Source organism: Sturnira hondurensis, unplaced genomic scaffold, assembly GCF_014824575.4.
Source record: "Sturnira hondurensis isolate 20B ecotype Veracruz unplaced genomic scaffold, ASM1482457v3 Scaffold0015596, whole genome shotgun sequence".
NCBI classification, from domain to species: Eukaryota; Metazoa; Chordata; class Mammalia; order Chiroptera; family Phyllostomidae; genus Sturnira; species Sturnira hondurensis.
In genome coordinates, this window is record NW_028088227.1 from 15,328,847 (window position 1) to 15,356,695 (window position 27,849).

The 27,849-nt window shown below is 36.8% G+C and overlaps 1 protein-coding gene across 1 annotated transcript; it reads right to left on the reverse strand.

Moving 5' to 3' along the window:
* Positions 1-416: 416 nt before the first annotated feature.
* HDAC2 (histone deacetylase 2) lies at positions 417-27,849 on the reverse strand. The gene is made up of 14 exons (XM_037065076.1): positions 27,544-27,849; positions 19,256-19,368; positions 18,132-18,249; positions 16,200-16,274; positions 15,589-15,727; positions 13,473-13,614; positions 9,456-9,548; positions 9,267-9,375; positions 6,123-6,263; positions 5,778-5,886; positions 4,785-4,915; positions 3,927-4,082; positions 1,449-1,506; positions 417-783 (listed from the first exon to the last, which is right to left on the reverse strand). The coding sequence occupies exons 1-14, from the start codon at positions 27,593-27,595 to the stop codon at positions 753-755; spliced, it is 1,467 nt and encodes a 488-aa protein (XP_036920971.1). The 5' UTR covers positions 27,596-27,849; the 3' UTR covers positions 417-752.

A 27,849-nucleotide genomic window follows, 5' to 3' on the forward strand; every position in this document is an offset into this window, starting at 1 on the left:
ACATAGTGACTAGCTAACACACGCGGCAAACACCAGGTCCAAATCTGGCCCTCCACCTTGCGCCTTGTCTCTACCTGGTAGCAGCACCACCTCTTTGCCCCGAGTTAAGGAGTAGTTACACTTACATAGTCCTAAAATTACATTCAGCCGTTTGAAGGCAACCGTGAGGCTGATGTGGCCCCCCTGGTGAAAATGAGTTTAACACCCCTGAGCTAACCCTATAGAGGACAAGGTGGTAGAACTTCCATTAAAAATAGTAACTACCGCAAATACTCTTTCTTGCACAAACAGTGAATGGATGTCTTTGAATTGTAATCAGTATCTTTCACCTCTCGTGTTTTCTAATTCTACAGAAATGTAGAATGTCATTCCTCTCTGAAAAAGAATTTCATATTATAAAAAAACAGACAAGACAATCCAAGTACAATTTTTTAATAAAGATAATTACAAAAGATGGAAAAATCAGCTCAGAAAGGCCAATTACTTCTTTAATAGATCAGTTTTTGACATAATAACTCACATCAATTTTAAATACTATCACATAAAGCATGGTGGAAAAAAATTTTGCTTCATAATTAGAAACTCACACTAAAACTTGCCAAGAAAAACAAAAACAAAAGCCATTTTGAAAATAAATACAGTCCATGCCAAAGTAGTATAAAATGAAGCCGTAAGTCTTCAAAAAGAAAACATTTTCTTCCCAATATTTTCTCATTTTTTAATGTCTTCTGAAACTGGAGAGACTTTCGAATTCAAGGGTTGCTGAGCTGTTCTGATTTGGCTCTGTTAAAAAAGGCAATGTGAAATATTAAAAATAATATAATCTCAGTTTAAACACAGGCCCTGCACACCTGTGCCAAGAAACACAGAAGCTGACAGAAGCGCTTTAATATTTGAAGTACTGACTGACTGCCTTAATATTTCCGGTAGTTTTATAATCTTTTTCAACTTATCCTATAAAGGCTAGCACAAGATTGTATGTGCTCAAGCAGTTAAATAAGCTTTCTGACAAGAAAAACCTTATGTTTTTTTAAAAAGTTAGGCTAGCCCAGAGTTTCTTAAATGTACCCACCTTGCAAAAGGATGAAATCCTATATACAGAAATAAGCACCATGGAAGACCATGAAGTGGCTGTACAAATGCTAATAGCAAAAGAGGTCTCAGTAAAAGAATACAAATTCTTCAGTTACAACACTGATTAGTATTGATCTCTGATTTTAAGCAAGCTACATCAGTGACAGATGGGCAGCTAAACAGATGACATATCAACTGATGGTTAAGACGGCCTGGTGTCTTGTGTGCCAGCACAGACACAATTCAGAGCAGCTCACAGGCTTACTGATGTTCTCAGGCTCAGTCCAGTACCTCTAAGAAGAATACATACCCAAGTAATTGTGTTTATTATTCATATAGTATATAAAAATGACAAGGTAAGTAATATAATTTACCCTTTGGTATCTGTTTTTTCACCACTATTATCCTTGGATTTATCTTCTTCCTTGACATCTGTAACAAAAATTAGAAGAGGTTAAAACCTATTGTGAAATAGAAATACTTTTGAAATTTAACACATTTTAAAGTATACCTTACTTAAAGGATAAAAAGCTGTCATATATAATCTTACCATTTATGAATTCAATAATAACTGACCAGGCTTTGTGTTAGGTGCTATGCTAAAGGACCCAAGTTCACAGTACCAATGTAACAAACAGTCCTTGTCCTCTTGCAAGTTCTGCTTCTGCGGGATCTCAGTATTACACATGGAGTGTGTGCTACGAAGCTGTAGAGCCAGGGGACATGAACCCAGCACTCGGCGATCAGAAAAGGCTGCAGAAAGTGAAATCTGAAGGTTTCCTGAAGAATAGCTCATGGGTAAAAAAGGGGAGAAGTATCTTGAACAGAGAGGAAAAACTTAAAATAACTTCGACACAATGCCCTAGCCAGTGTGGCTCAGTTGGTTGGGCATCGTTCCCCAGGGTAGGGCTTGCTGGTTGGATATGCAGTTGAGGCAGATAGATGCCTGGGTTGCACGTACAGTTCCCCAGTTGGGGCTCATGTGAGAGGTAACCAATAGATGTTTTTCTCTCACATGGATGTTTCTCTCCCTCCCTTCCCCTTTTCTAGAAATAAACAAATGTTTTAAAATATATTTAAAAAAACAAACAAACAAACAAAAGAACTCTGATACAAGAAGGAATTAGCAGGTTGGCGGTAGGAACTGAAAGACCAATGTGACTCAAGCACTGTCAGAAGAGGGGCGAATTCGATTCGGATGAGCCCAAAGACATAGCAGAGGCTAAATCCTATTGTTTGTATCATTTGTCTTTAACCCTCATTATAAATACTGAAACTTTAACATAATAATCAAATGAAATGGTAGGAATAATGGTAGTAATTCGAGGTTGGGGGGAAAAAAGCCCAAATATGATTATTTTATTATTTAAAATTAAAATTACTCCTATTAAGTTTAATATATATATATACATTTTTTTAGGGATGGGAAGGGAAGGAGAAAGGAAGAGAAACACCCATGCATGGTTGCCTCTTACATGCCCCCAACTAGAGATCTATGCCGCAACCCGGACACGTGCCCTGACTGGGAAATGAACTGGCCATCTTTTGGTTTGCAGGCCAGCACTCAATCCACTGAGCTATACCACCTGGGACTGAATATGTTCTTTAAATAAGCAAATAATCAAAGCTGTGAGGCAATGACCTAATAATAAAGATACAGTAAATTATAAATATTGCTATTAAGCATTCTACATAGACATTTCATGAGACTCTTCTCAGCTAAAATACAAACCTGTGGACATTAACATTTGTTTTGACTCTGGCTTAATTTTGGATATGTAATCTTAAAAAGTACAAAAACAGAATTAGGAAAGGAAAGAAAAGGAATGGCCCTAACTTAAATTTCTCAAAAAGTTTTCCATGGTAATATTTTATCTGTAGGCCAAGGGATTTTAACAATTGCAAAGCCCCATAAGAATTAATATTATAAAAAACTTTTTTTAAGTTAAAAAAATATCAGTTAATACCGGCAATAGAAGTGTGGAGCTAAGATTAATCTATTACCAGGCCATGAAGACAGATCAAGAGGTACTGTCACCTTTAGCTAACACAGCAATGAAAGACAAACATCCCAGTGTACCTACTTTCCCGTTTGGAAGAAAAGCAAAGAAAAAAGATTCGAAAAGGAAAAGAAACCCAAAAAGGACAGATGACACACTGAGAGTGAGGAAAAAAGAAAAACAGTAGAAAAATCCAAGAGCTAAAGCTCCAGTACTCCTTACCTCAATCACAACTAAAACTTCTGGATGTCAATAGTACAGAAGAACAGACTGAAGCCATAATTGTAATACATTGGGAAGTCAAAATTATAAAATGGTAGAGAACAGTATATTCCAGGAGTAAATCCACAAGTAAAAGAACAGAACTAGATTTGTCAAGATATGCTATGAATACCCCTTCCTATCTTTTAGACATCTCCACTGTCTTCAAGACAGTTTTTATGTTTTCTTCAAACAATTCTGAAGAAAGTCTATTATCTGAGCTTTCCCAAAATGATCAAATTGTTCTAAGGATAATGTAATCTTGTGTTTTATTCCCAGCAAATAAACTTTAGGGAGTCAAAAATTACCTTAGATTTCAGTTTTGCTCACACACTGTAAATGATCTATAATCACCTGGTCTTCTCTCTCACCTCATCTGTATCACAGTAGAATGTTCACTATATTAAGCCCATATAAACCAAGAGAAGGCAGTAAGGTTTCCTACATTACAAAAGCAGATGTGATTAACATTTAGAGAGCTCTTAAATAAAAGATAGTTGGGAAAAAGTCACCTACCTAGCACCGCACACCTCCAATACTTACTTTTTTAAAAAGTACAATTTTAAGGCACATTTACTAGAAAAAACTCACCTGCTTTTTTGTCCTCTGCTTCCTTCTTGTCTTCCTCAATTCTAGCTTTCTTTGCTCCTTTCTTATGATCAGCCACATTTCTACGACCTCCTTCTCCTTCATCCTCTGAATCTGAGAATTCTTCATCACAAGCTATCCGTTTGTCTGATGCTCGAACTGATATATATATATAATTACAGTTTTAACAAAAATAGTAATCCGCCATTACATTAAAAAGTACAGAATAACAGGTACTTAACAATGTCAAGATTAGAACTGAATGCATGGTTTGCTAAATACTAAAAATTTAGCTTTGATATAGAAAGAAATAATTCAAATAAACATGAAAAACATTTGGGGGATCTCAAAAAAACTTTTATAGAGAAAAAAACTGTTCTAATAGGAGGCAAGGGTGATGCCATAATTCAAAAAGTAACCTTTTATTTTAGAGCTGAGAGGGGAAGTAGATAAAATAAATATACCATTAATACCAAATAGCATACCATTAGGTTATAAGTCTAGCACTTGTCTTAAGTGAAATGAGATTGTAGCATCAAACAAAAGGTGTTTCAGACTCCTCAACTCACTCTAAATAAATGGTTTATTTTTCAATTTATACCCAAATATATATAAGCAGGTAGTTTGTGGAAACTTCTGATCATATATAGTCATAGAAACTGAAATTGCTGACACTCAAATCAGTCCGAGACGTAAGGAAGTTAAACTATGTAAAATTAAAAACGGAAAAGAGACAAAAATAATAGTGTGCTAATGAAACAAGACCCATTGTGTTCTTGAGCATCTAAAGCTTTCAGTTTGTAGTGTTATTTTAATAAAACAGAAAAATGTAATAAAATACTCATCAAGGCATCAGCTTACTAGAAATTCTCTTATCTGGATCTTCTCCATCTTCATCTCCACTGTCTTCATGAACAGCATCTTCTGGAATAGCTTGCATTTGGACACCAGGTGCATGAGGTAACATGCGTAAATTTTCAAATAATCGCTGTCTAAATTACACATGCAAAGTTATTAGACAAAACTCATTTTCTTTCAAGTTCCTTTTAAATGTTAAGAGAAAACATTAAGTCAAAAATTTCCTATCTTACTTAGCTAACCTATGACTTAAGGAACAAATTCACTGAGCACTTATACTTTACATATTATGAACCCATTTAACCCTCAAAATTTACATTGTAGGTACTATTTCTTCTCCCATTATTTCATTGTTGAGGAAATACAAACACGAAGGCAAATTAACTTGCCAAATGTCGCAGAGCGAATGTGTGGTAGAGACAACACAAATCCAGGCCTGTATTACCATGTCTCTAAATACTTCATTCTTTGACACAAAGCTTTGAAATGTTTTAATGAAAATACATTTCATTTCACTTCCATTTAAAACAAGGGTATCGCCCTGGCTGGTGTGGCTCAGTGGATTGAGTGCCAGCCTGAGAACCAAAGGGTCCTCAGTTAGATTCCCAGTCAGGGTACATGCCTGGGTTGCAGGGCCACGTCCTGAGCAGGGGGTGTGCCAGAGCCAGAGCCACATACTGATCTTTCTCTCCCTTCCCCTCTCTCTAAAAATAAGTAAATTCTTCTAACGGTTGGGGGGTCAAAGGTGTAGAATTATAGTGCCCCTTGCAAATTAAAAGCGGATTTTAACTAACAGAAGATTAAATATTTTTGAGCTATGAAACCCATATATTTTCCATTATGTTAAAATATTAAATCAATAATTTTATGGCTTCAAATGCTTTTGAAAAAGACAAAGGAATTATGTATAAAGCTAAAATAACTTATTGCACTTGGCCCTCCAAAGGTTCTAAAGCTGTAGCAAATATTTATGAAAACAATTCAGTAATGTCTTACTTTATCTTTTCCATATATTCTGGAGTGTTCTGGTTTGTCATATTTGAAGGACTGATATGTAGTTTGAAGTCTGGTCCAAAATACTCAAAGTAATCATTATATGGCAATTCTATTAAAAACAATGAAATAAAGTTACATATTAAAAGCTCAGTTTTCACACAAATCCATGCACAAAAATCCAGATTCAACTTGAGAAATATTTCCAAAGAAAATCTTTAAAAGTGAATGCAAAGTGAATTCATTAACTGACTAGTCTCCTATTCACAATTTTAAAATCTAATCCATACATCTATTTCTATACATTGAGAATTAATTCAATAAATATATCATAATAAGAATACTCACCATTGGGAATCTCACAATCAAGGGCAACTGCAGTTTCGTAAGTCCAACAGCGAGCAACGTTACGAATTGTGTATCCACCCCCTCCAAGCATCAGTAACGGTAAATTGAAAGTTTTTACAACTTCTACACATTTAGCATGACCTAAGACAAAGAGATTTAGATGACAGTAAGTCTGCATTGTTATAGTTGAAAAATAGAATTTTAAAAAGATAGCAAACACAAAATTTTAATCAACTAAAATGGCTTTTCTAAATAACATGTAAAAATGTCAAGAATGTTCCAGTCTAAAACTTTTTATCAAAGCACTTTTCACAATGATACACAAAATCCAGTAAGACATACTGGCTATTTTAGCAAGTGTTCCTGATACAGAAGTGAAACATACAACTATATTAAGATTACAATTTAAATATAACACTTTGATTAACAAAGGAAGATGCTATGTGATGTGAAGATGTTCTATTCATGCGAGATTACATGGGGAAAAGAAATCAAGTAACAATAAACATTATGCACAATGGAAGACTAGCTAACAAATTTTAATTGTAGGTTATCTTTAAATAGTGGCATTATGGAAAATTTTCTTAACAAAGACTATAAAGTTAATGCCTATTACTATTAAAAACTTCTATGTGTAGAAATGTGAATATAAAGTAAACCTAATATAAAAACACAATACTTCCCTTGGATAAATGGCATAATTTAATAATCGGTTACAAGTTACTAGTAACTTTTTAGAATATTCAGGCACTTAAGTCAATCTTTAAATAAAAAAATAAATAAAAAACCCCTCTAATTATGGAATAAAGCCATACCTGTTAAAAAATATTTGGAAAAACAGAAAAAGAAAAACTACATAAAACTCCATCATCCAAAGTTATTTTTTAAAAAACAATCCCTTTCAATTCCCTCTGAGTTATAGTTTAGTAATATTTTTTCTTATAATTATATACTGTGAACATCTTCATTTAGTATTTTTCAGTAGTTGTATTATATAATTCACAACCCAATTTTGATTAGTGCTATTGGAAAAACATGACTTTCTTATAAAAGATAATAACTGTTTGAGTGTTTTTTAAAACAAAATATAAAGTTAATTACAGACTTTCCTAGTATGGATAGCTGGCTACACAAAGAAATTGGCTTTTTTTATATCTCAAAACCTGATAAAAATGACTATAAAGGGATTTCTTTAAGGGCTAAAATCTATGAAAATGAAGATTGAACACAACGGTAACGACATAAATGAAGGCAGGAAGGAAATAAACAAGAGGTAACTGACTTTAGCAGACCTGAGAAACCTGAATGGCAGTGGAAAAAGTTTACACTCAAATTTAAGATTTGGGATTACTAATCTTATATACTTTATACAAATGAAATCCTATCAGTCACTTGAAATATATAGATTATTATAAGTAAAAGGCTGCAGTTTATAATTATAAATGCTATTGCTTTTAACTATGAAAGCACTGAGAACTTTCAAAGAGATAAGCTGAAAATCTGACAGTTAATACATTATCTTAAGAGTACATCTGGTGATCATTTTTGGAAGATCATATGCATTTTGAGGCAACAGATGGTTATCATACACATATGAAGTTCAACAATGTAAAGTGGCTGTTATTTGGGCATCATTAACCTACCAAGAATAAGGGTGATTAATGTCATATAGTTCAACCTAAAAAAGCAGAATAAAACATTATATCATAACTAACACTGTTTGATATGGTGGCGAGTATTAATTAACATGAAATAAAATAGCCTTTAATATTTAACTTTAGTATTTAGGTATTTAATTATATTTAGGCCAACAGTCATTCTAGAAAAAGTTCTATTTGAGAACTCTTCACATCCATGAGAGAATTCAAAGCAGATCATCAACTTGCTAGCAAAAATAACACAAAAAACCCCGCTAAAATCATGTACAACACTCACGATGATTTTAAGAACTCATTAAGTAAAATTTCAAGTTTATTTTTTTTTGCTATAAGTTCATTCCATAATGGTCATTTCTTTGTTATTTTGATCTGGACTTCTATCATATGTGGATGTCAACACTTCATCAATTTAAGTGTTGGAATTAATGTAATCTCCTAATCTCTCATACAACTTTTCTCAGGAAGCCACTTAAAAATGTGCTCCACCAAAATGAGAGACAAATTAAGAGGAAGACAGAGGAAACAGCAATCTGGGGAGCCAATAAAACAGAGAAGCCAAGAGCAGCTTACTTTCTACCAGGTCTAGAGAGGACACTCATCCAAACAGGACCAGATCAGAAAGGTGTCCTTCAAGGTTAAACTGACAGGATACTTAATGCATCTGAACATATGAAGCTACGCAGACACTAGCTTTTTAATAATATGTAAAGAGGAAATTAAGTAAATGACATATTGGATAAAAAGAGCGAGTTATGCAATAAAGAAAAACTGGTAAGCTGAAACGTACTTAAATGTTATTGACGATACTATAACACTGAATACCATAATGAAAGTTCTGTTATAAACACCAGATTTAAATGGTAAAAATGGGAGATACAAGAGTAGAAGGCTGTGGCACAACACTGGGGATAAAGCGATAAAAACAAGCTAAATCCCTCTTCTTTCATAACAGTAAGTGAATAGACAAGGCTGACGTGAAAAATTAAAGTGTGCACATTATTCAGAGAAAGATATACCAAAAGAATCAACCAAAAACACTGAAAAGAGTTGTCCTGGCTGATACTGCAACAGGCCATATAAAATTATTCATGTATAAATGTAGACATAAATGACCCCCCCCAAAAAAGACTACAACAAGGCCATAGTGGAACAAGATTAACAGTAATTTGGGGACTATCACCCTTTATTTAACTTTAAAAAATTTTTATTTATTGAATTTGGTACAGAAAGAGAGGAAGGAATGGAGGGAGGGAGAGAGGGAGGGAGGGGGAGGAGGAGGGCAGTGAGGATGACAAGGGAGGGGGGAGAAGAAGAGAGGGAAGGAAACATCCATTTGTTGTTCCACTTATTTAGGAATTCACTGGTTGATTCTTCCATATGCCCTGACCAGGAATCAAACCTGCAACCCTGGCATATTGGGTGGATGCTCTTAACTAATTAAGTTACCTGGCCAGGTATTACTCATACTACCCTTTAAATTGCTTACCTTTAACTGTCAGATTGAAGCAACCAAGTCGATCACCAGATAGTGAGTCTGCACCACACTGTAACACCACAGCACTAGGCTGATACATCTCCATCACTTTTGAGATAATCTATGTACAAGATAACAAATGTTATTACCTCTAATCTGATTTTCAAATTTGTTTCAAATTTTAAAATTAGTAATACTTACAGGCTTAAATATCTGCCCATATGACTCATCATCTATACCATCTCTCATTGGAAAGTTGACAGCATAGTATTTGCCTTTTCCTGCACCAATATCCTAAAATATGAAATAAAATAGGTCTTAGAGAATTTTTTATAATAAAAATTCAATATATTTATTAAAATATGTTTAAGAGATTAGAAGAACAGGTAACAAGGACCAATTCTGAATTCATTATGTAGGTTGAGAAAGGAAATAACACAGAATAGAGGAAATGCATGCTTTAACATTTATAGGCTGCTATAAAGCTGAAAGAACCAGTTCCAATGAACCTGTAATGATTATTTTGGGGAGTTTAACATAAACAAGGCAATATTAAGTTATATACATTAACCCAAGAAATTCACCATAAACAGAGCAAGAAATTTTCATGAGTAAAACTATAAAAAATAATACTAAGCCAAAGAACCCCGAGGGACAGGGTTCTTTCTGTGACGCAGAATCCTTCTTGTGGCTCACAATCTGGCATGAGTTTACACATGATCAAAGAAAAGCCGGCCTCTCTGGAGTGGTTCAGTGGACTGAGTGCTGGCCTGTGAACCAGAGGGGGCCAGTCAGGACACATGACTGGGCTGCAGGCCACGTGCCAGTTGGTGGTATGTGAAGAGGCAACCACACATTGATGTTTCTCTCCCTCTCTCCCTCCCTTCGTCTCTCTCTCGAGAAATAAGTAACATCTTTAAAAAAAGATAAAGAAATGCTCCAGATTTTCTTGAAGTTTTAACAGCTTCATACTAAAGCATCAGTATCTGTTCTTTAATCAGGCTTGAAATAAGTTTGTTTTCTACTTGTTGAGTAAATACCACTCTAAGTATTTAATACCTCCCAAAAGAAGCAAAGGAGAGGTGATGGCTAGGTTCCAGCTATACACACATAATACACACACACACACACACACACACACACAATGCATATTTATTTGTATATGTAATGCATGTGTGTACAGAAATATCTCTTTGTGTGTGTAGATAAGGACATATACGCACACATGTATATATTCCTAGGAGAGATGAGATAGAAAACATTTCTACAAAACAGTGCCTTAACACCACAAAAGGACTGGACTGTGGGTGACTGATTCTTATGCGTTTTAAATGGCAGTGTTTCAATAAATCCGAATCTTCAAAACTATTAATATTTGTATTTCCCTATCTTTCATGAAATAATCTTAGCCTGAATCCATTTTTTGAAAAGCATATTTTGTCCTTCAATATTAGTGTGATTATGACTCAACATTCCTTTTTATTGAATTTACTGAGGTGATACTGGTCAACAAAGTTATACAGGTTTCAGGTACACAATTCACCAACACATCCTCTGCACATTGTAGTATGTGTTCACCACCCTAAATGACCCAACTTTCGATGAAGAAAAAGCAAGAGGAATTACACCCACCACAACTTTTCTTAAAGAAATTAATTTTTATTATGTAACTAAATAAAAGTTATACAAATGTAGATAAACTGAAGTATTGTGAATCCCTAGACTCCTGCACTAAAAATAAGTTGGAATAAACTCTGGCATTAAGTACGAGAGGGTTGTACATTTAGGTCACACATTAAGTACAACCTAAAAAACCCAGAATTTAATCATAAAAAATCGTGTATTTATTCTTCCGTGTTAAAACTTCAGTCACCTTCAAAGTACTCTGCATTTGCTGCAACCTATCGAGACAGTTTCCCACTGCTCAAAACAGTTTTTGATCTCGTCAATTTTGATGCCTTTTATTACTTCTGCTCTTTTTACTTTCACCTTTTCCACATCAAAACATTTTCCTTTGAGAACTTTTTTTCGTCTGTGGAAACTAAAAAAGTCACTTGGGGTGAGATCAGCTGAATAAGGAGGGTGGGGCACAGATGTCATGCCATTTTTGGTCCAAAACTGCTGAGCACTCAGTACAGTGTGCACAGGTGCACTTGTAAATCATCCATCATGAAATGGGCAAAGGTGCTGAAAGAGTCTTCAAATAAAAAATTCACTGAAGCTGAACACAGTGTCTCACAAGGCCAGCTAGTGCACTGATACACACAGGTTCCTAGAACACTCACCTAGGGGTGAAATCCTGTACTACAAGGGGCCGCCCTCCAAAAGTCAATTCTCATTTTTGGGGGGTCCTGTCTCATACAGTAAGTTGATCAGCAGTTATCACTCTAGGCTGGCAACTCAGAGCTGTTACTCTTTTTCATTTCTTACTCCACAACTGCTATTTTATCACACATCTGTTTTTATTCTTCCACCTAGACACTACTGAGCTAATAAATGCAAACAGGGTTTTAACTATGATTTAAGCTCAGAGTAGCCCTCTTTTCTGATTTACAATGAATTTTCAGGTAGAAAATAGCATCCAAAGATACACTTTAAGTTTCACAAATACCCAAATATAACTATACATACAATGTAACGACTGATTTTAGTTTCCTTACAAAATTTTGGGGACACCTATGTAATAGCCAAAAGGAAAAAATTATGATGGCTTTTCATATAGAGTAAAAAAGCTTAGTGAGGAAGAGATGTTCAAAGTCACCCTCAAGTCTTTTTTTAAAGACACGCCTTCTCTAACAACTTCAAGCAATCAAAAGAATTCTGTCAAAAATTAACATACCCCCATTTCTAAGATTAATTAGAATTATATTATGAAGACACTATTCTCCCTTAAGCTTAATGTTAAGAAGCCCCCTTTCCCCCTTCATTTCTACAGGGATGCAATGACTGTAAACAAGCGAATTCTACTGGTTTAGAGCAGTGGTTCTCAAACGTTAGTGTGCAGAATAACTTAGTGTTTCTCGATCTGAGAGTATGTGCTTCTAACAAGTTCCCAGCGGATATTGATTTTTGCTAGTTTAAAGATCATATACTGTGAGAACCACTGGGTCTATAAAGTGAAACCAAGTGGGGAAAGGCACTGAAGGAGCTATCTGGAAAGGAACTGAAAATTTAAATTTGTGATTTTAAAAGCCACATAACTGAAAATGAAATAAATTAAATAATTAACCTACCCATTTATAATAAAAAACGGTTTTACCATCACAACTTATGGAAAGACCATCACCTTGTGGTCAGATAAAAAGTCACACATTTAAAGAATACATTAAAGGCGTGTTAAACTTTCAGTTGCTAAATAAACTATAAACTTCAACATGCATGTGGGTTGGTTAAAAACAAAACAAAACAAAACAAAAAAGCTAGTGAAGAAAAAAAAGAACAACTTCAAGAAGTTTGCAGGAACAGGACTTAAACATTGGTTTTTATATTCGTAAAATACAAGAGTACCACATGAAAAAAGATAACAGATACGTAATAGAAATAAATGCACTTAATATAGCAGGCAGCCAAGATAAGCTATGGTATTTACCTGCAATGAATTTCCTAAGCCTAAGGAAAAAAGATATTAAAATCAGACCCATTAAAGCAAGACCAATCATAAAAGGAGGGCATTACAAGAACCTGAAAAACTTAGTCAAGTATTTTATTCTTTAAGTCTTTCTAATCAATACCAATGTAGGCTATCAATAAGGACATTCTGAAGATTCAAACTGTATACATCAAGACAACGGCTTTGTGCTTTGTTAATGTTAAGAAATATTTATTCAACTAAAAATAGCTGAGCAAAAGAAAAGTCCTGTAAGGTCTCATTAAACCTTGCTTATCTGGATGGCATGGGGTAGGGAAGGGGTTAGGGGGTAGAGGGACTGAGCAAAAAGGAAAAAGGACTCATGGACATGGACAACAGTGTGGTGATTGTTAGGGGAGGTGTGTATAAGGGAACTAAATGGTAATGGGAAAAAATACAATAAAGATTTGATTTTTAAAAAAATTAGCCTGTATTAAGCAAAACAAATCTAGCAGATGTTATAGCATATAAATGACTTAATTCTATGTATAAGGTTCAAATTAGTAACTCAAGAAAAATATTAGTTTAAGTACACAATTACTAGCCTCCTAGCTTAATCTCATATTTATCCAGACAGAATTCAGTCTTACCCTCAAGTCCCCTGTTCCAGGGAAGTACTCCCCGTATTTATGGAATGATACAGTCATTACACGATCTGTTGTGTAAAAGGCCTCTTCAACACCATCACCATGGTGGATATCAATGTCAATATATAAGACTCTCTGATGGTACCTGAAAAGGAAGCCACACTAAGTTATTTAAAAGTTTTAATATGGAAAGAACCACCATGGACTCTTGAATTCCAGAACACTTAATGCCCTTTCTTACTTTAATTCTAGCTAAGAGACCAATCAAACATCTGAACTTACAATATGAATCTCAACCTTTAAATCCTCCCTTTAGGTGCTATCTAGGTGAGAAAATACACTTGCTGTGAAATCTGTCCTATTCTACGTGCTTTAAAAACATAGTAAGTACATGTTTCTTTATATTAACAACTGAAGATCATACCATTTTTAAGACTGTTACTTTAAAATATGTCTCTAATAAATAATCAGTCTTATAAAATAAGATTTGACAATGTCTGGTCTGTCCAAATTTGGCCAATGGCCTCTTCTGTACAGCTTTTAGATTAGAATAGTTTTTATATTTTTTAAATGACTCAAAAAATAAAATCAAAACAAGCATATTTTATGATACATGATCAATAAATGACAGAAAAATCACAATGTCCAAAAACAAAATGTTACTGAAACATGGCCATACTCATCTGTCTACCTACTGTCTAGGGCTGCTTTTGTGCTTCAACTGCAGAGCTGAGCTGTCAGGACAGAAACCACACGTGGTACTCTCACCACTTCACAGTGCTGCTTAGAAACTACAAATCCCAGTAAGCAGTTGTAACTCAAATGCATTTTAAAAGCCGCAGGTATCACAAACTGCAACATCTTATTACCAGTGCACACCCATGTCAAAACAAGAAAAAAGGAAAGTGAACTTCAAATGTCATCTTTTCAAGGCACTGTGAAGCGAGGATTACTACTGAAGTAGCTGGCAGAACACTGTATTTAGTGTACAATGATACCACAGCTGTGTTAAAAGATTATAATATAAACTGGCACTACCAGACTAAGTACTCATTCTTAACTCAAAGGGAAGCAAGATTCAGAAACCTCAGAATGCAAAAAACAGAGTCTATCTCATCATAGCACAGTTTCTTCATAAAAATAAAGCGGTGAGCAAAAGTTTCTGAGTGGCTCATAAGCTTTTTAATCAACAGTCAATTAAATCATGTCTGACTGTGCCAACTGAAGAAATGTGTCCAGAAAAACAAACTTAGGCTTAAGACTATTAGCATGTGAACAAGAACTGCCGCTCAGAGATGAAGACACAGGTACCAACATCAATGGCAAATTAATAACAAGGCAATATTTAAGGGGTTTTCCTGGGCTCTTAGTCACCTGCCACAGCCCAGCTGCTGATCTGAGGAGTCAACACAAAACTTTAAATGACTGAAAAATCAGTCTCTTTAAATAGTATGTGTGGAATAGCTACAGGCAACACATTCAAAGGCAAGAAAACACTAACTACAATATAAAAGGGTATCTGTTTAGATGTGTCACAACTGATGATGGTAAAAAGAAAAAATCTAACTTAGTAACTCCAAATTCACATTCATGTACCTTTAGAGATACTCTCTCAAGCTGCAGTTAAGGATAACTTTAATTCCTTTAGCAACTTAGAGATGGTAATACCCATTTTTAGAAAACAGAGCCCCATTCTAAGGAAGCTAGGCAGTTAACATTTAATTTAATAGGTAACCAAATTTTCTTTAACACAGGTTTCAAATATTTGCCATCAAAAGTTAAAAAGCTTACAAAATTTTAGAACATAAACTTTCAGGGTCATGTCATTTTTCATTACCTGAAACTGTAACTCAAATTTAAATTGCTGAACTATCTTTACTATTTTTTAAAAGGGTACCTAATGGGAGTTTCACACATTCATTATGCATTTCTCATTCTTAACAGTCCAAGAAATTAGCAAATTTCCTATTATTTCTACAGTGATTTGTAATAAATCTGTCAAAAACTCACCATTAACTATTTTCAACCTGTTTACTACATGTTGTTTTAAAAGTCATACATTTATTGTTTTAATTAAACTACTTTTTCACAGGAAAAATATCAGCACAGGTTAACTTACTTTAGTAATTCAAGGATGGCAAGCACAATATCATTAACATAACAGAATCCTGATGCTTCTGATTTCTTAGCATGATGCAATCCTCCAGCCCAATTAACAGCCATATCAGTTTGTTGTCGGTTTAACTTCACAGCCCCAGCTAAGAATCAAGATGGGACAGGTTTTTTAAATGTTTAAAATTAAAAATTAACATACCTAGACAAAAGCAGTATAGGAAAAAGTATGCCATGGGTAAACCAAGAGTTTAAACTCATAAAAGGCAAGAATCATTGTTCAGAACTCTAATAGTCAGCAGTTTCTCCTTAGATAAGTATGTTCCTACAGCTGTGATTTGACTAAATAAGAGCATATATGGAAAGTGGTAGCAACAATGGTTACTAGAGTAACAATGGTACCTAGAAGAGAGGAAGAAAAAAGAAATCTGAAAGTGAAAATGAAATGGCAGTAAGAAACTAAAAGGTAAAAAAAAAAGCAAGCAAACAAAAAAACAAAAAACCTTAGAGTCATTATGATCATGAAACATGGGGGTGAGAGGCTTCTGCTAAACAAATAACCCAAAAGATGCATAGAGTGTAAGTCAACTTTAAGTTTAACTGAATCAGGATACTTACCAACTGAACCACCAGTTGAGAGCTGACAAAACTCAAAGAGTCCATCAAACACTGGACAATCTTCTCCAACGTTAACTGTGAAAGATGGATTTCATTAATTTCAATCCATTCTGTAAATTATTAAAAGCCTTTTCTTACAAAAACCATTTCCCACAAAATACTTTTTTATTTGCTGCAACCATAAAACATGCACACATCATAACAGTAATCTAAAGTCTGCAATTTAAAAATATAATTTATAATTTTATCCAATATAACTAAAGTATTATAATAGAAACACCACTACCAAATCTTACCAGGATTATTTGTGGACTACCTCTGCTCTATTAACAAGAAATCAAAATCTATTCAAATATAAAAGGTACTAGCCTTTATTAAATTAAAATATAAACTTAAATTTTGTACACATTTTCAAACATAATAAATTGAGATTCTAAAAAGTTAGAGTAACTTCAATTGCTTTGTAATTTATTTAAAACACACACACACAACTCCTAAGTATGCAAAACATCTATAACCATAATGTATTTTAGTTGAGTACTAAAAAGATAGAACAGTTGGTTGCCCCTGCCCATAGTTAACTGTGATCTTCAAAAAATGGTAAGAACTAACTAGGTCAGTTCATGGCAGTCAAGGTAGAGAAGGGGTCCCGTAAGGCACAAGGAAACAAAACATAGATACATGACCCCTCAAGATATATTAGTTCCTTAATAATGATAGAACGAAGGGGATATAGGTATGTATGCGTAACACATTCTTAAACTGTCCCCACCCCCAAAGTATAACCTCTTCAATAAGTCATAATCTTATATATAGCTTTGTACAGTCTTAATTTTATTAGAACCACAATGCATAAATTTTATTTTCTTACTGTTCAGACATAATCATAATCTTAACACAACTCAGTATTATGTAAGTTTTAAATAACCTTAATTCCTTTGCCCTAGGGCTACTCATGATTTCTTAATCTAAGCCTGAATGTCCATTGGAAAAAAAAGATCTATTTTATTTACATTATAGCATTTTATTAAACAAAATATGTGATAGCAAAGTATATGAAATTCTATGAATGGCACAAATACACTTAATTTAGTATTACTGAAACTGTTCATTTTTTTTAACTGTAGATTTTTTTTTAAAGATTTTATTCATTTATCTTTTTTTAGAGGGGAAGGGAAGGAGAGAGCAAGAGAAGCATCCATGTGTGGTTGCCTCTCATGTGTCCCCCCCCCGCTGGGAACTGGCCTGCAACCCAGGCATGTGCCCTGACTGGGAATCAAACCACGATCCTCTGGTTCGAAGGCCCACGCTCAATCCACTGAGCTACACAAATCAGGGCTGAAACCGTTCATTTTTAAAAATTATCACTGAAGTCCATCAATGGAAACAATGATGAGAATGTAATCCAGTATCAAGCTTTAAAAGACACTGGTCCAATAATTTTCGGTTAACATTTTGCATTCCACCTTCAAGCCAACTAATCTGTAGTAATGTACTTTTTAAAAAGAGAATTTTGTAGAATAAAATTTAAATCTTCATTCATATTACAACAAAGGGAAGTAACAAAGAACATGTATGACAGTCTAGATTAACTAAACTACCCAAACAGAAGACAAGAGGTATATATGCATATACATCAAGCTAAGGCCAACCAAAGTATAATTATTTTTTTTAAAGCAGGGGCGTGGGGTCTCCCTACTAACAGCCATTACCCTAAACTTAACATGGGACCAAAACAAAGGACAAAGAAACATCCAAATAGCTCTCTGGCAGTTTGGCAGACCAGAAGGCTTCAGTGAGTTGTTTTTAAAAGTAGCTTTAATATTTTTACATTGACCTTTCATGTCAATAAATAATTAAAACTGTATTTTAGGTCAGAGAAAATACCCAGATTTGGACAATATTAATTATACACTTTTAACAGACACGTACATCTCTGCATCTGCTTACTATACTCAGACATGTTATCTGGTCTTATTGAACGTAGAAATTTGATGTACTCATCACTGTGGTATTTTGTCATTTCTTCCGCAGTGGCTTTATGAGGCCTCTGTGAAGAAAAATGAATGTTAGAAATGTTTAATTACAACTGGTTATATCAGAGTTATCAAACATAAAGCACACAATTTCCTCTAACAGTCTTCTCAAAAGAAATAGGTCTTCCAGAACAAAGTAAGTTCTAAAGCTAATTCTTACTTTAAAAGCATTAGACAGGTCTAACACAAACTATGACTTACATCACTTTTTTATTTCAGTAAAAATGGGCCAATCCTCATTAAACTCAAATCCATGTTCATAAATGCTGCTTTCTTTTTCCATCATAAACCTGCTCTATATCCACTGATTTTATCAATGACCTCCCAGAGTGGAACTCATTCTCCATAAGTCTTTGTTCACAATCTCTTCATTTTCCGATGCCTAACCAAACTGCCTTTGTTCTGAAGACCTCAGTTTCATTTACGACACACTTTCTCCCCAAAGCTTTCTGACTGAAAGCTAACCTACCTCTTCTCTAAATGTCTACACCCAAAGAAAAAAACTCACAATATTCCCTGATACCATTAACTGCTTCAAGACTTTTTTCTCCCCAAATAGATAAGAATTTTTGTGTCTTATATCTGTCTACATATACTCTCATCTTTATCTACCAAAACACGACAGTTACATCTTATGTTATTCTCTACTCTGTGCGTTGACAGTGTTCTTTCTGTACAACAATAAATACATGCAGAATTTTCTGTGTAATTCTTTTGTAAGTGTCCTAAATCAACTCTTCAGCAGCATAGACAGGTCAACTATTACTGCAACAAAAACATTTGGTATGCTAAACAGAGTTGTTCTCCAGAAATGTAAAAACCTGTGGTAGGGGAAACCATTTTTTAAATTGTTGAAGACAGGCAGAAAAAGAGAGGTATAGTTTTCCCTGAATTGAACAAAAAGAGAAGTTTCCATTTTCTTTCAGACCTTTTCTTCCATTAAATACCCTCCACCAAAGGGAATAATAAAGTTTCATAGTAGCTAAAAAAAAATGAGTATTTACCAAAACGTATACTCACATATATTTCCATTTTTCTATATAAGCCATAATTTAGCAGCAAGTTATGGGTCATGCGGATTCTATGAGGTTTCATAGGATGGCCCTGCCCATAGTAATAATTTCCAATATCACCTAAAATAGAAAAAGAGACAAACTGAACAATACAAACAAGAGAATCTTCATGAACTATGTAAATTTACATATGTCCACCATTAAGAAGGCATTTACCACAGAAACAAGATTTATTTAAAATCTTAAATAATATTAGATTTTGCAACTTTCAGACTGTATTAGAAAACCAATATATTATTATGCACACTTCTGTATGCCAATGACTCCATTAATATTGTTTATTTAGAGTTTAAAGCAAGAAAGTTTTCCTGGTTTACAGTTTACTAAAATTTCTTATTTAAGATTAGTCCAAGTGAAATACTCTTTACTCACTTAAAAACAAAGTTTTTGTTCCTTTAAATGATACCTTTTAGAATCCATTGGTAAATTCAAATGGTTAAGGTAAATTCTCTGAGTTTCATTAACATGATTTTAGAAGTTTACAGCAATATTACTTCTTGAATGATCTGCTAGTATCCCAGAAATCCCTTCTAATTAGTATTATGGGGACTAACATACTTTGTACCCACATCACAGTCAAGGGAAATTTCATAGCTGAAATGTGGATCCTAAACAAAAGTTTTACAATGATGATATCTCATGACATTTTTCAAAGTTAACGCTAGCTTTAATATTTTCTACTTTGACTTATGTATTTTGTCTTCTTCTTCAGCACTGAAGTGGCCTATTCCTGGCCTATCTTTCTATAACACTTTATACTCCAAACTCTTAAGATTTATTTAAAAATAAACACCAAAGTCACATATAACTTCAAAAAAAGTCAATACTTTTAGGTAAAGTTCTACTGTTTCTGTAATAACATTTTAAGGAAGCCTCTTAAACATATGTATTATTTTTCTAACATAATAGGCATTTTTTATAATAGTCTATATTAGAAATTACCTTCAGTACTATTTCTAGTTTTAAATGAGCAGCTCCAAAATATTGTTAGGATAGCCAAGCTGATTTTACTGGCTTGAAGTAATTTATTTCAACATGGGTTTACATAATAAAAGCTAAGGACAAATAATGCCATTTACCCACCTTCAGGATAAAAACATCTTTCAAAAGCCTGCCTCAACACATACCTTTATTTTTGTTTAGTGGTAACTGAGAACTCAAAAGGCTTTTGTTTCTCTCGTCCATGATATGATACCTCTAATTTACTTAACCCATCATTTTCCAAACAAGCTCCCTTCTGAAAACAATTGATATATACATGGTCATATAGAAAGCCACCTTTCTTAATGCAGATGACAACAACAAAGCTAAAACAATATAGACAAGTAGCAAAGCTGAACTATAGGGATATGTAACATGCCTGTCCATTTATCACAATTCAGATTCAGAGGCTGAGTGTGGAAAACAATCTACCTTTCAAGGAAGAATCTGCTATAAAGCGCTGTCCTTCACGGGGCAGTACATGTAGTTCCTTGAAAGCAGCCTGATCTCAATGAATTCTTACACATGGAAAGCCCATTAATGTCACGAAGCATTATGTACACAGGTTAATGCAAGGAAGGTATTTCTAAATTACCATCACCACCAAAGATCATGAAAGAAGAATAAAGAAACTCTAGTCTTCACTCACAAAACTTCCACCTGCCTGTGTAAAAATTACCAAGTTGAAATGTTTCTAATACTACTACATCTTAAGATCAAATCCTCTAGCTATGAACATACTGAATATATCCAGTGAAAAGCCACCAACAATCTAATGGAAAAGACCCCAATAATCTGTATAAAAAAGACAGTACAACTACAATTTCTCGACAAGAGTGTATGAAAAAAATAACAATGGTAGTAATTAGCATTTACTGAGTGCTTATTAGGAGGCAGTATTCTGCTCACTTCAGGTTTTGTCTGCTAATATTCCTAACAACCCTATGATGTAGTATTATTACCGTTCCTATTTTATTGTAACAGTGAAGAAGGGTGAGATGCAGACAAGTCAGGTAATACTGCCAAATCACAAAGCAAGCCAGGAGAGGAGCAAGATTCAAACTTAGGCAGGGCAACTCAGCCAATCTTCTTAAGTTAACAGCTACTGGGAGAGCAATGGCACTTACAGTCACTAGAAAAGAATGGCAGGGAGAAACCTGACACAAAAAGGACAAATATAGAATACAGTATTTTAATAAGAAACCATCTTTCTTATTAAATATATTTTATTGATTATGCCATTACAGTTGTCCCATCTCCCCCCCTCATTCTCCTCCACCCTGCACACCCCTTCCCCACCATTCCCCCCTTTAGTTTATGACCCCGTGTCTCAAATTCTTTAGATTCTGTATCTTCCATACTATTCCTGCCCTCCCCCATCTATTTTCTACCTACTGTCTATGCTACTTATTCTCTGTACCTTCTCCCTCCTTCTCTTCCCACTCCCCTGTTGCTAACCCTCCATGTGATCTCCATTTCTATGGTTCTGCTCCTGATCTAGCTATCCTCTTAGTTTGCTTTCGTTTTAGGTGTGGTTGTTAATAACTGTGAGTTTGCTGTCCTTTCACTGTTCATACTTTTTATCTTCTTTTTGTTATATAAGTCCCTTTAACATTTCATATAATAAGGGCTTGGTGATGATGAACTCCTTGAACTTGACCTTATCTGAGAAGCACTTTATCTGTCCTTCCATTCTAAATGAAAGTTTTGCTGGATAGAGCAATCTTGGCTGTAGGTCTTTGGATTTCATGACTTGGAATACTTCTTTCCAGCCCCTTCTTGCCTGTAAGGTCTCATTTGAGAAATTCCCTGACGGTCTGATGGGAACTCCTTTGTAGGTGACTGTCTCCTGATCTCTTGCTGCTTCTAGGATTCTCTCCTTCATTTTAATCTTGGCTAATGTAATTATGATGTGCTTTGGTGTGTTCCTTCTTGGGTCCAACTTGTTTAGGACTCTCTGAGCTTCCTGGATTTCTTGGAAGTCTATTGCTTTTGCCAGGTTGGGGAAGTTCTCCTTTATTATTTGTTCAAAGAAGTTTTCCACTTGCTCTTTCTCTTCCCCTTCTGGTACCCCTATAATTTGGATATTAGAACGCTTAAAGATGTCCTGGAGGTTCCTAAGCCTCTCCTCATTTTTTTGAATTCTTGTTCCTTCATATTTTTCTGTTTGGTCATTTCTTCCTTCCTTCTGGTCCACTCCCTTGATTTGAGTCCCAGTTTCCTTTCCATCACTATTGGTTTCCTGTGCATTTCCCTTCATTTCAATTCGTTTAGCCTTCATTTGTTCCTCTAATTTGTGACTAAAATCAACCAGTTCTGTTAGCATCCTGATAAACAGTGTTTTGAATTGTGCTTCTGAGAGGCTGGCAATTTCTCGGTCGCTGAGAGTTATGGGCTCTGGGACTTTGAGTTCTTCTTGCGCCATCTTTCAGGCTGTCCGTTCCTGTTCTGTAGCAGGATCGGAGCCATAAGGTGTTTACTAGAGCAGGGCAACTAAGTCGCTGGGTTGTGACGTTGTATGTGGGGGCGGGGTCAACGAGGAACTATGGCGTCTCGTCTGCCGCCTCGGCCCCCACAGGTGCTTTGGTTGCCACTGTCACTGGGCCCGACCCTTTCGTCCCACTGCACGCGAGTGTGCCACCACCGTCAGCCCTCGCCCCCTGGGGCCTGCGTGGTCCATCTCACTGTGTGCAAATGTGCAACCGCGGTCAGTCTGCCCCACACCCCAGCTGGGTCCAGGCTGCCTGCGCGCCTAGGTCTGAAGATCTTTCCTGCCCGACCCAGCTCCGCTGCTGGCTCCACCCCTCTTACCGTCCCGGTTGAACAGTTAGTGGTTGTCGGACTTCTGTACAATTCAATTTTCTGTTTTTTGCTGTGTTTTTGTTCTCCAAACCTTTGTTGTATTCAAACTTGGCTGTGGGAGAAGGCACAGTGTTTCCACCTATGCCTCCATCTTGGCGGAAGTTCCCAGGTTCTTACAGTGAGTGCAGTTTGCAATATCTTATGTAGGAAAAAACTTTTTCATGGCTAGCCCACTCATTCTCTTCCTTCAGGCCTTCCCTTGTCTGATTACCCTATAAAGGTGTCCTCTCGTACTATCAAACATACAGTCTTTCATTTCCTTCGTAAGACTCAATCTTTTGTTTACCTGGCAGACTAGAGACTTAAGCCCATATGATATTTCTGAATCCAAAACTGACTTCACAGACAAGTATAAGCCAAATGCTATTTAAAACAGAGAGAAGTAAGACTTACTAACCAACATAAACATCTTCATACTTGAACTTTTAAATCTGGCCTCATCTGTGATTTAATACTATTATGATTACTTCCTCTTCCCCAATTCCAGCTATTTCCTGTAACGATTTGTCAAGTGAGGCATTTAAAGTTTGTTAAAAAGAATTACTAATACTTTCTTTTCCTGTAGCACAGAAAAGCATTTTAAATATTTTTAAAGAAGTTATTTGTTTTTTAGAGGGGAAGGGAAGGAAGGAAACATCAATCTGCTGGCTCTCACATTCCCGAATGGGGACACGGCCTGTAACCCGGGCATGTGCCTTGACTGGGAATCGAACTGGGGACTTGTCAGTTTGCAGGCTGGTGCTCAATCCACTGAGCCACAACAGCCAGGGCTCTCCAAACATTTTAATGCACCCTGCCAAAATGAGGAAAAAACAAGTGCACAGACCAATATGTGCATAATTGTATAAATTAGGTATACAGTTGACCCTTGAACTACATGCGGGTTAGAGACACAGATCCCCACCACCTGTAGCCAAAAATCTGCCTACAATTTTTGACTCCCCAAACCTGAACCACAGCACTCCCTTAATATCTGCAGGAAACTGGTTCTAAGATTCCCCTGACCACCGCCCCCCAATGTGGACACCAAAATCCCCAGATGCCCTAGTACCTTATATAAAATGACATGAAACAATGTATACAGTCATCCCTCTGCATCCACAAATTCCCAACTGTGGACTGAAAATACTGTTTTCAAGCAGTGGTTGGTTGAATCCACAGGTATGGAGTGTATTTGAAAAAAGTCTGTGTATAAGTGGATCTGTGTAGTCCAAAGGTCAAGTATACAACCGTATACAACCCTGTTATACGATGTACACAGTAAAACAGGCATTAAATGTGATTAGTCTCCAGTTTAATTCAAAACAAAACAAAGACAAGTCAACACTTCTAGATAAAGGGTTAAAAACATACTGTAATCATGGCCTAACAGAGCTTGGTTTGCTAATTACATTTTAAGTACAGAAATCACATCCTTTTTAAAGCCAGAAGAGATTCAGTGATAGACAAGTTCTATCTTTTTAGAGATCATTGATAACTCTGCAGCACATACAACAAGATGGCCAAGTTCTAGAAATAATGGTTTTGAAAAATGTGAGGCATGAGTCACTAGCTATGAGAAATATGAACTTCTCTCACTTTTCCCAAAGGTTTAAGGATGCCTCAAGTTTCTCTTAGAACCAGCATTCCAGTGATCAAAAGGGTATGGCACTGAAGACTATGAAGTATACATGAAAAATACCTGTCTTTAGAATCCCTTTCTGTATTTTTCTGAAAAATACAGAAAAATACCTGTCTTTAGAATCCCTTTCACTTGCTAGACATTCTTTCTGTGTCACCAAGAGTGCCTAACAGTCTCAGTACGCCTAAAGGTAGGATTCCTATGGTTATAGAATTTGCGACTCTACTCTTTTTAATCTTTCTTTCTTCCAGTTTACCAACAAATTAAAACCAGCTAACCTATGCTAGCTAAAGGCCCTATTACTACCGATACTATCCCCTCCCAATCTAATCCATGTGGTATATTTAGTAACAGAATTCTTTGGTGCAGATGCTGCTTTACTTACATCCTCTTCTTTCACAATTAAAAACCAAACACTTGCTACCTTTATATGTAACCTGACAAAATAGTTTTTTGGTGATACAAACATGAGCTTTTGGAATTATGTAAAGCCTGACATACTATCACAAGATAATAGTTAGCACAATACCCATCCAATTTAATAATCTCTGCAAAATATTTCATTAACCTCCCCCCCCACAAAACCCCCCCAAATAGTCCAAATGAGCCAAGGAAGAACCACAGACCAAAAACAGATAACCCGACCAGAAGTTTCCAAGCATTCAATTATATAGCTGTTGTTGGCCATCAGGTAAAGCAGATGAATGGTCTACAAGAAAGTCACAATCACGGGGCTTAAATTATTCCCACTCTTCCATTCTACCTATGAAGCCTACAGCTTGTTCTTCAGACCAGCGCTCACTCCCATTCCCTCAACAAATACCCATCATAAGTAGGTCCACGAACAAATAGCTGTTCATAAAACTGCTAGTCTACCTCCTGGTTTTGCAGTTCAAGCTTAGTGCCAAGAAGGTACACGCGGATTCTTCACTGCCAACATCAACTAACAGCTGCAGGAAGAGCTTTAGAATCAGTTTCCCCAACCTTTTTAAACTTTTCTCCTCTATCTTAAGCTCTGACAAGAACAAATCTCTAAATCTCAGAAACAACATAATTTAAAAAATTAATTTACATGGTTATTTACTTTCCGATGTGAATGCAAGGCCAGGGGTTTGCCAGTGTCCCCAAATATGCATAAAGTGTTAAAAACCAAACTAAAAAAATTTTAAGAATTGACGTTAAAATGTAATCCCCTCCTCCACGATGGCATAATTTCAAACCAGCATGTATTACACATACATGTGGTACTTTCACAATGTTGAAAACATGGCTTTAACTAGTGTTGGCTACCAAATATCAGTTTGGATTTCTTCTGCAAGATCTTCGATTTTTCCACAAATGACACGTGATTATTTTATATAAACAGGCATTAAAAGACTCATCCTTGCTAACTGAAAAGATGTCCATTTCCAAATCAGAATCTGGCCCTGTCTTCTAAGGTCTTCTCAAACCTAAGATTTTTGTATTTTAATACACCAAATGTAGGAAACAGCTTCCAAAATTTGTATTGCTTCAGACAAATCAGATAGGATTTCCAGGTCGTTAAGCCTAATTTCTTTGTTGTACTCTAGAATTCCGTCTCTGGAGAGTAACCTGCTCGGAACTATTTACCACGTTCAGATCTTTGTGAAATCTGTAAAAGAGGTTACTACCCTACTTAGTGTAATTTAGGCTGGCTCAGGAAACAGGATTCAGATCTAACATTACCACTCCAACTTCAAATTCGAAGAAACCCTCAAAGTAAAATCTGACTTTTACAATTACTTCATGTACCATGAACTCAAGGTTATCTAATTATTCAATACTTCTTCACCATGCAAAGTTTTCCTAGACCAGGACTCCCACCACCTAAACCTCCAAACCAGGGTGGTATTTCCTAATCGAACAAAGAGCAACAAAGAAGTGGGTGGTAACCACCTCTCAGAGAGGCAAGCCACGGAGTGGCTTGATCTACAACACACACAGTAACAGCTTCATCTTTCCCTGCCACCGTCCTATTTCCCGTGAAAACTAACTGCCTCAAACTCGAAAACCCTCGTTTTCATTGAGGAAGTGAAGCAGCCTTTTCATTTGAATGCTTAGAAAGTGGCGCTCAAAAAACCGGCGAACAAAGGAGAGGGAATGGAACCCACACAAAACATCGGGGTGACTGTGTTCCCCAGCCGAACGTGGGTCTCCACCCTCGGTAACTACTTTGCAGCACCTACACGGCTCAAGGGGCCCGGGAGGCTGGAGAAAGAAGGCGCTCCGTGAAGTCAGACTGGGAGGGGAACCAGCGGGCTGGGGAGGCGGGGAGCGAAGCGGACTGGAGGGGCGGAGCTCCCGGGGCCGCCGGGCTTTGTGTGGAGTCTGGGCCCGGGTACTGTTTCGACCCCGGGGTAAGGGTCGGCTGCAAAAGACCGAAGCAGGTACCCCCCAACCTCTGCTCCCACGAGTGGCAGGCGAGAGAGATGCCAGGGAGAACCGTCCCCTCCCCCGCCATCAAGAAGCCGGGGTAGGCCGGCGCCGTCCCAGAGGCGGCGGACCGCACTGCAAGAGACAGAACGTCGGGAGGGAAAGTGGGGTGCCCACCCGGCTGCCGTCGCAGCGTCCCCTGGGACGGCTCCCCGCGGAGGGGGTCCCACACCCAGAGATGGGTCCGCAATGGGTTAAGATTCGGGCAGGCGGCGATCCCTCCCCCTTCCCATCCCTCAACTCCGGCGGCCTCAGAGCCCCGCGCGGCTGCGGGCCCGGCGCCCCAGCCCTGCCCTCCCGCCGGCTCTGCCTCTCACCATCATAGTAGTAGCAGACTTTCTTTTTGCCGCCTCCCTGACTGTACGCCATGGGCTCCTCAGCCACGGCCGTCTCCGGGCTCCTTCTGCTGCTGCTGCTGCTGCCGCCGCGGCTCGGCGGGGAGAGAAAAGGGCTGGGGCTCAGGTGGGGGCGGCCGTCTCGCGGGGAAGAGCAGGCCGGAGGCCGCAGAGGAGGGGGCGCCGGAAGGGCTCGGGACCGCCGGGCTGAAGGACCGGGAGCGCGGAGCCGGGGGTGGCTGCGGCGCCAACTCGCGACACGGGGGAGGGGGAGGGAGCCGCCAAACC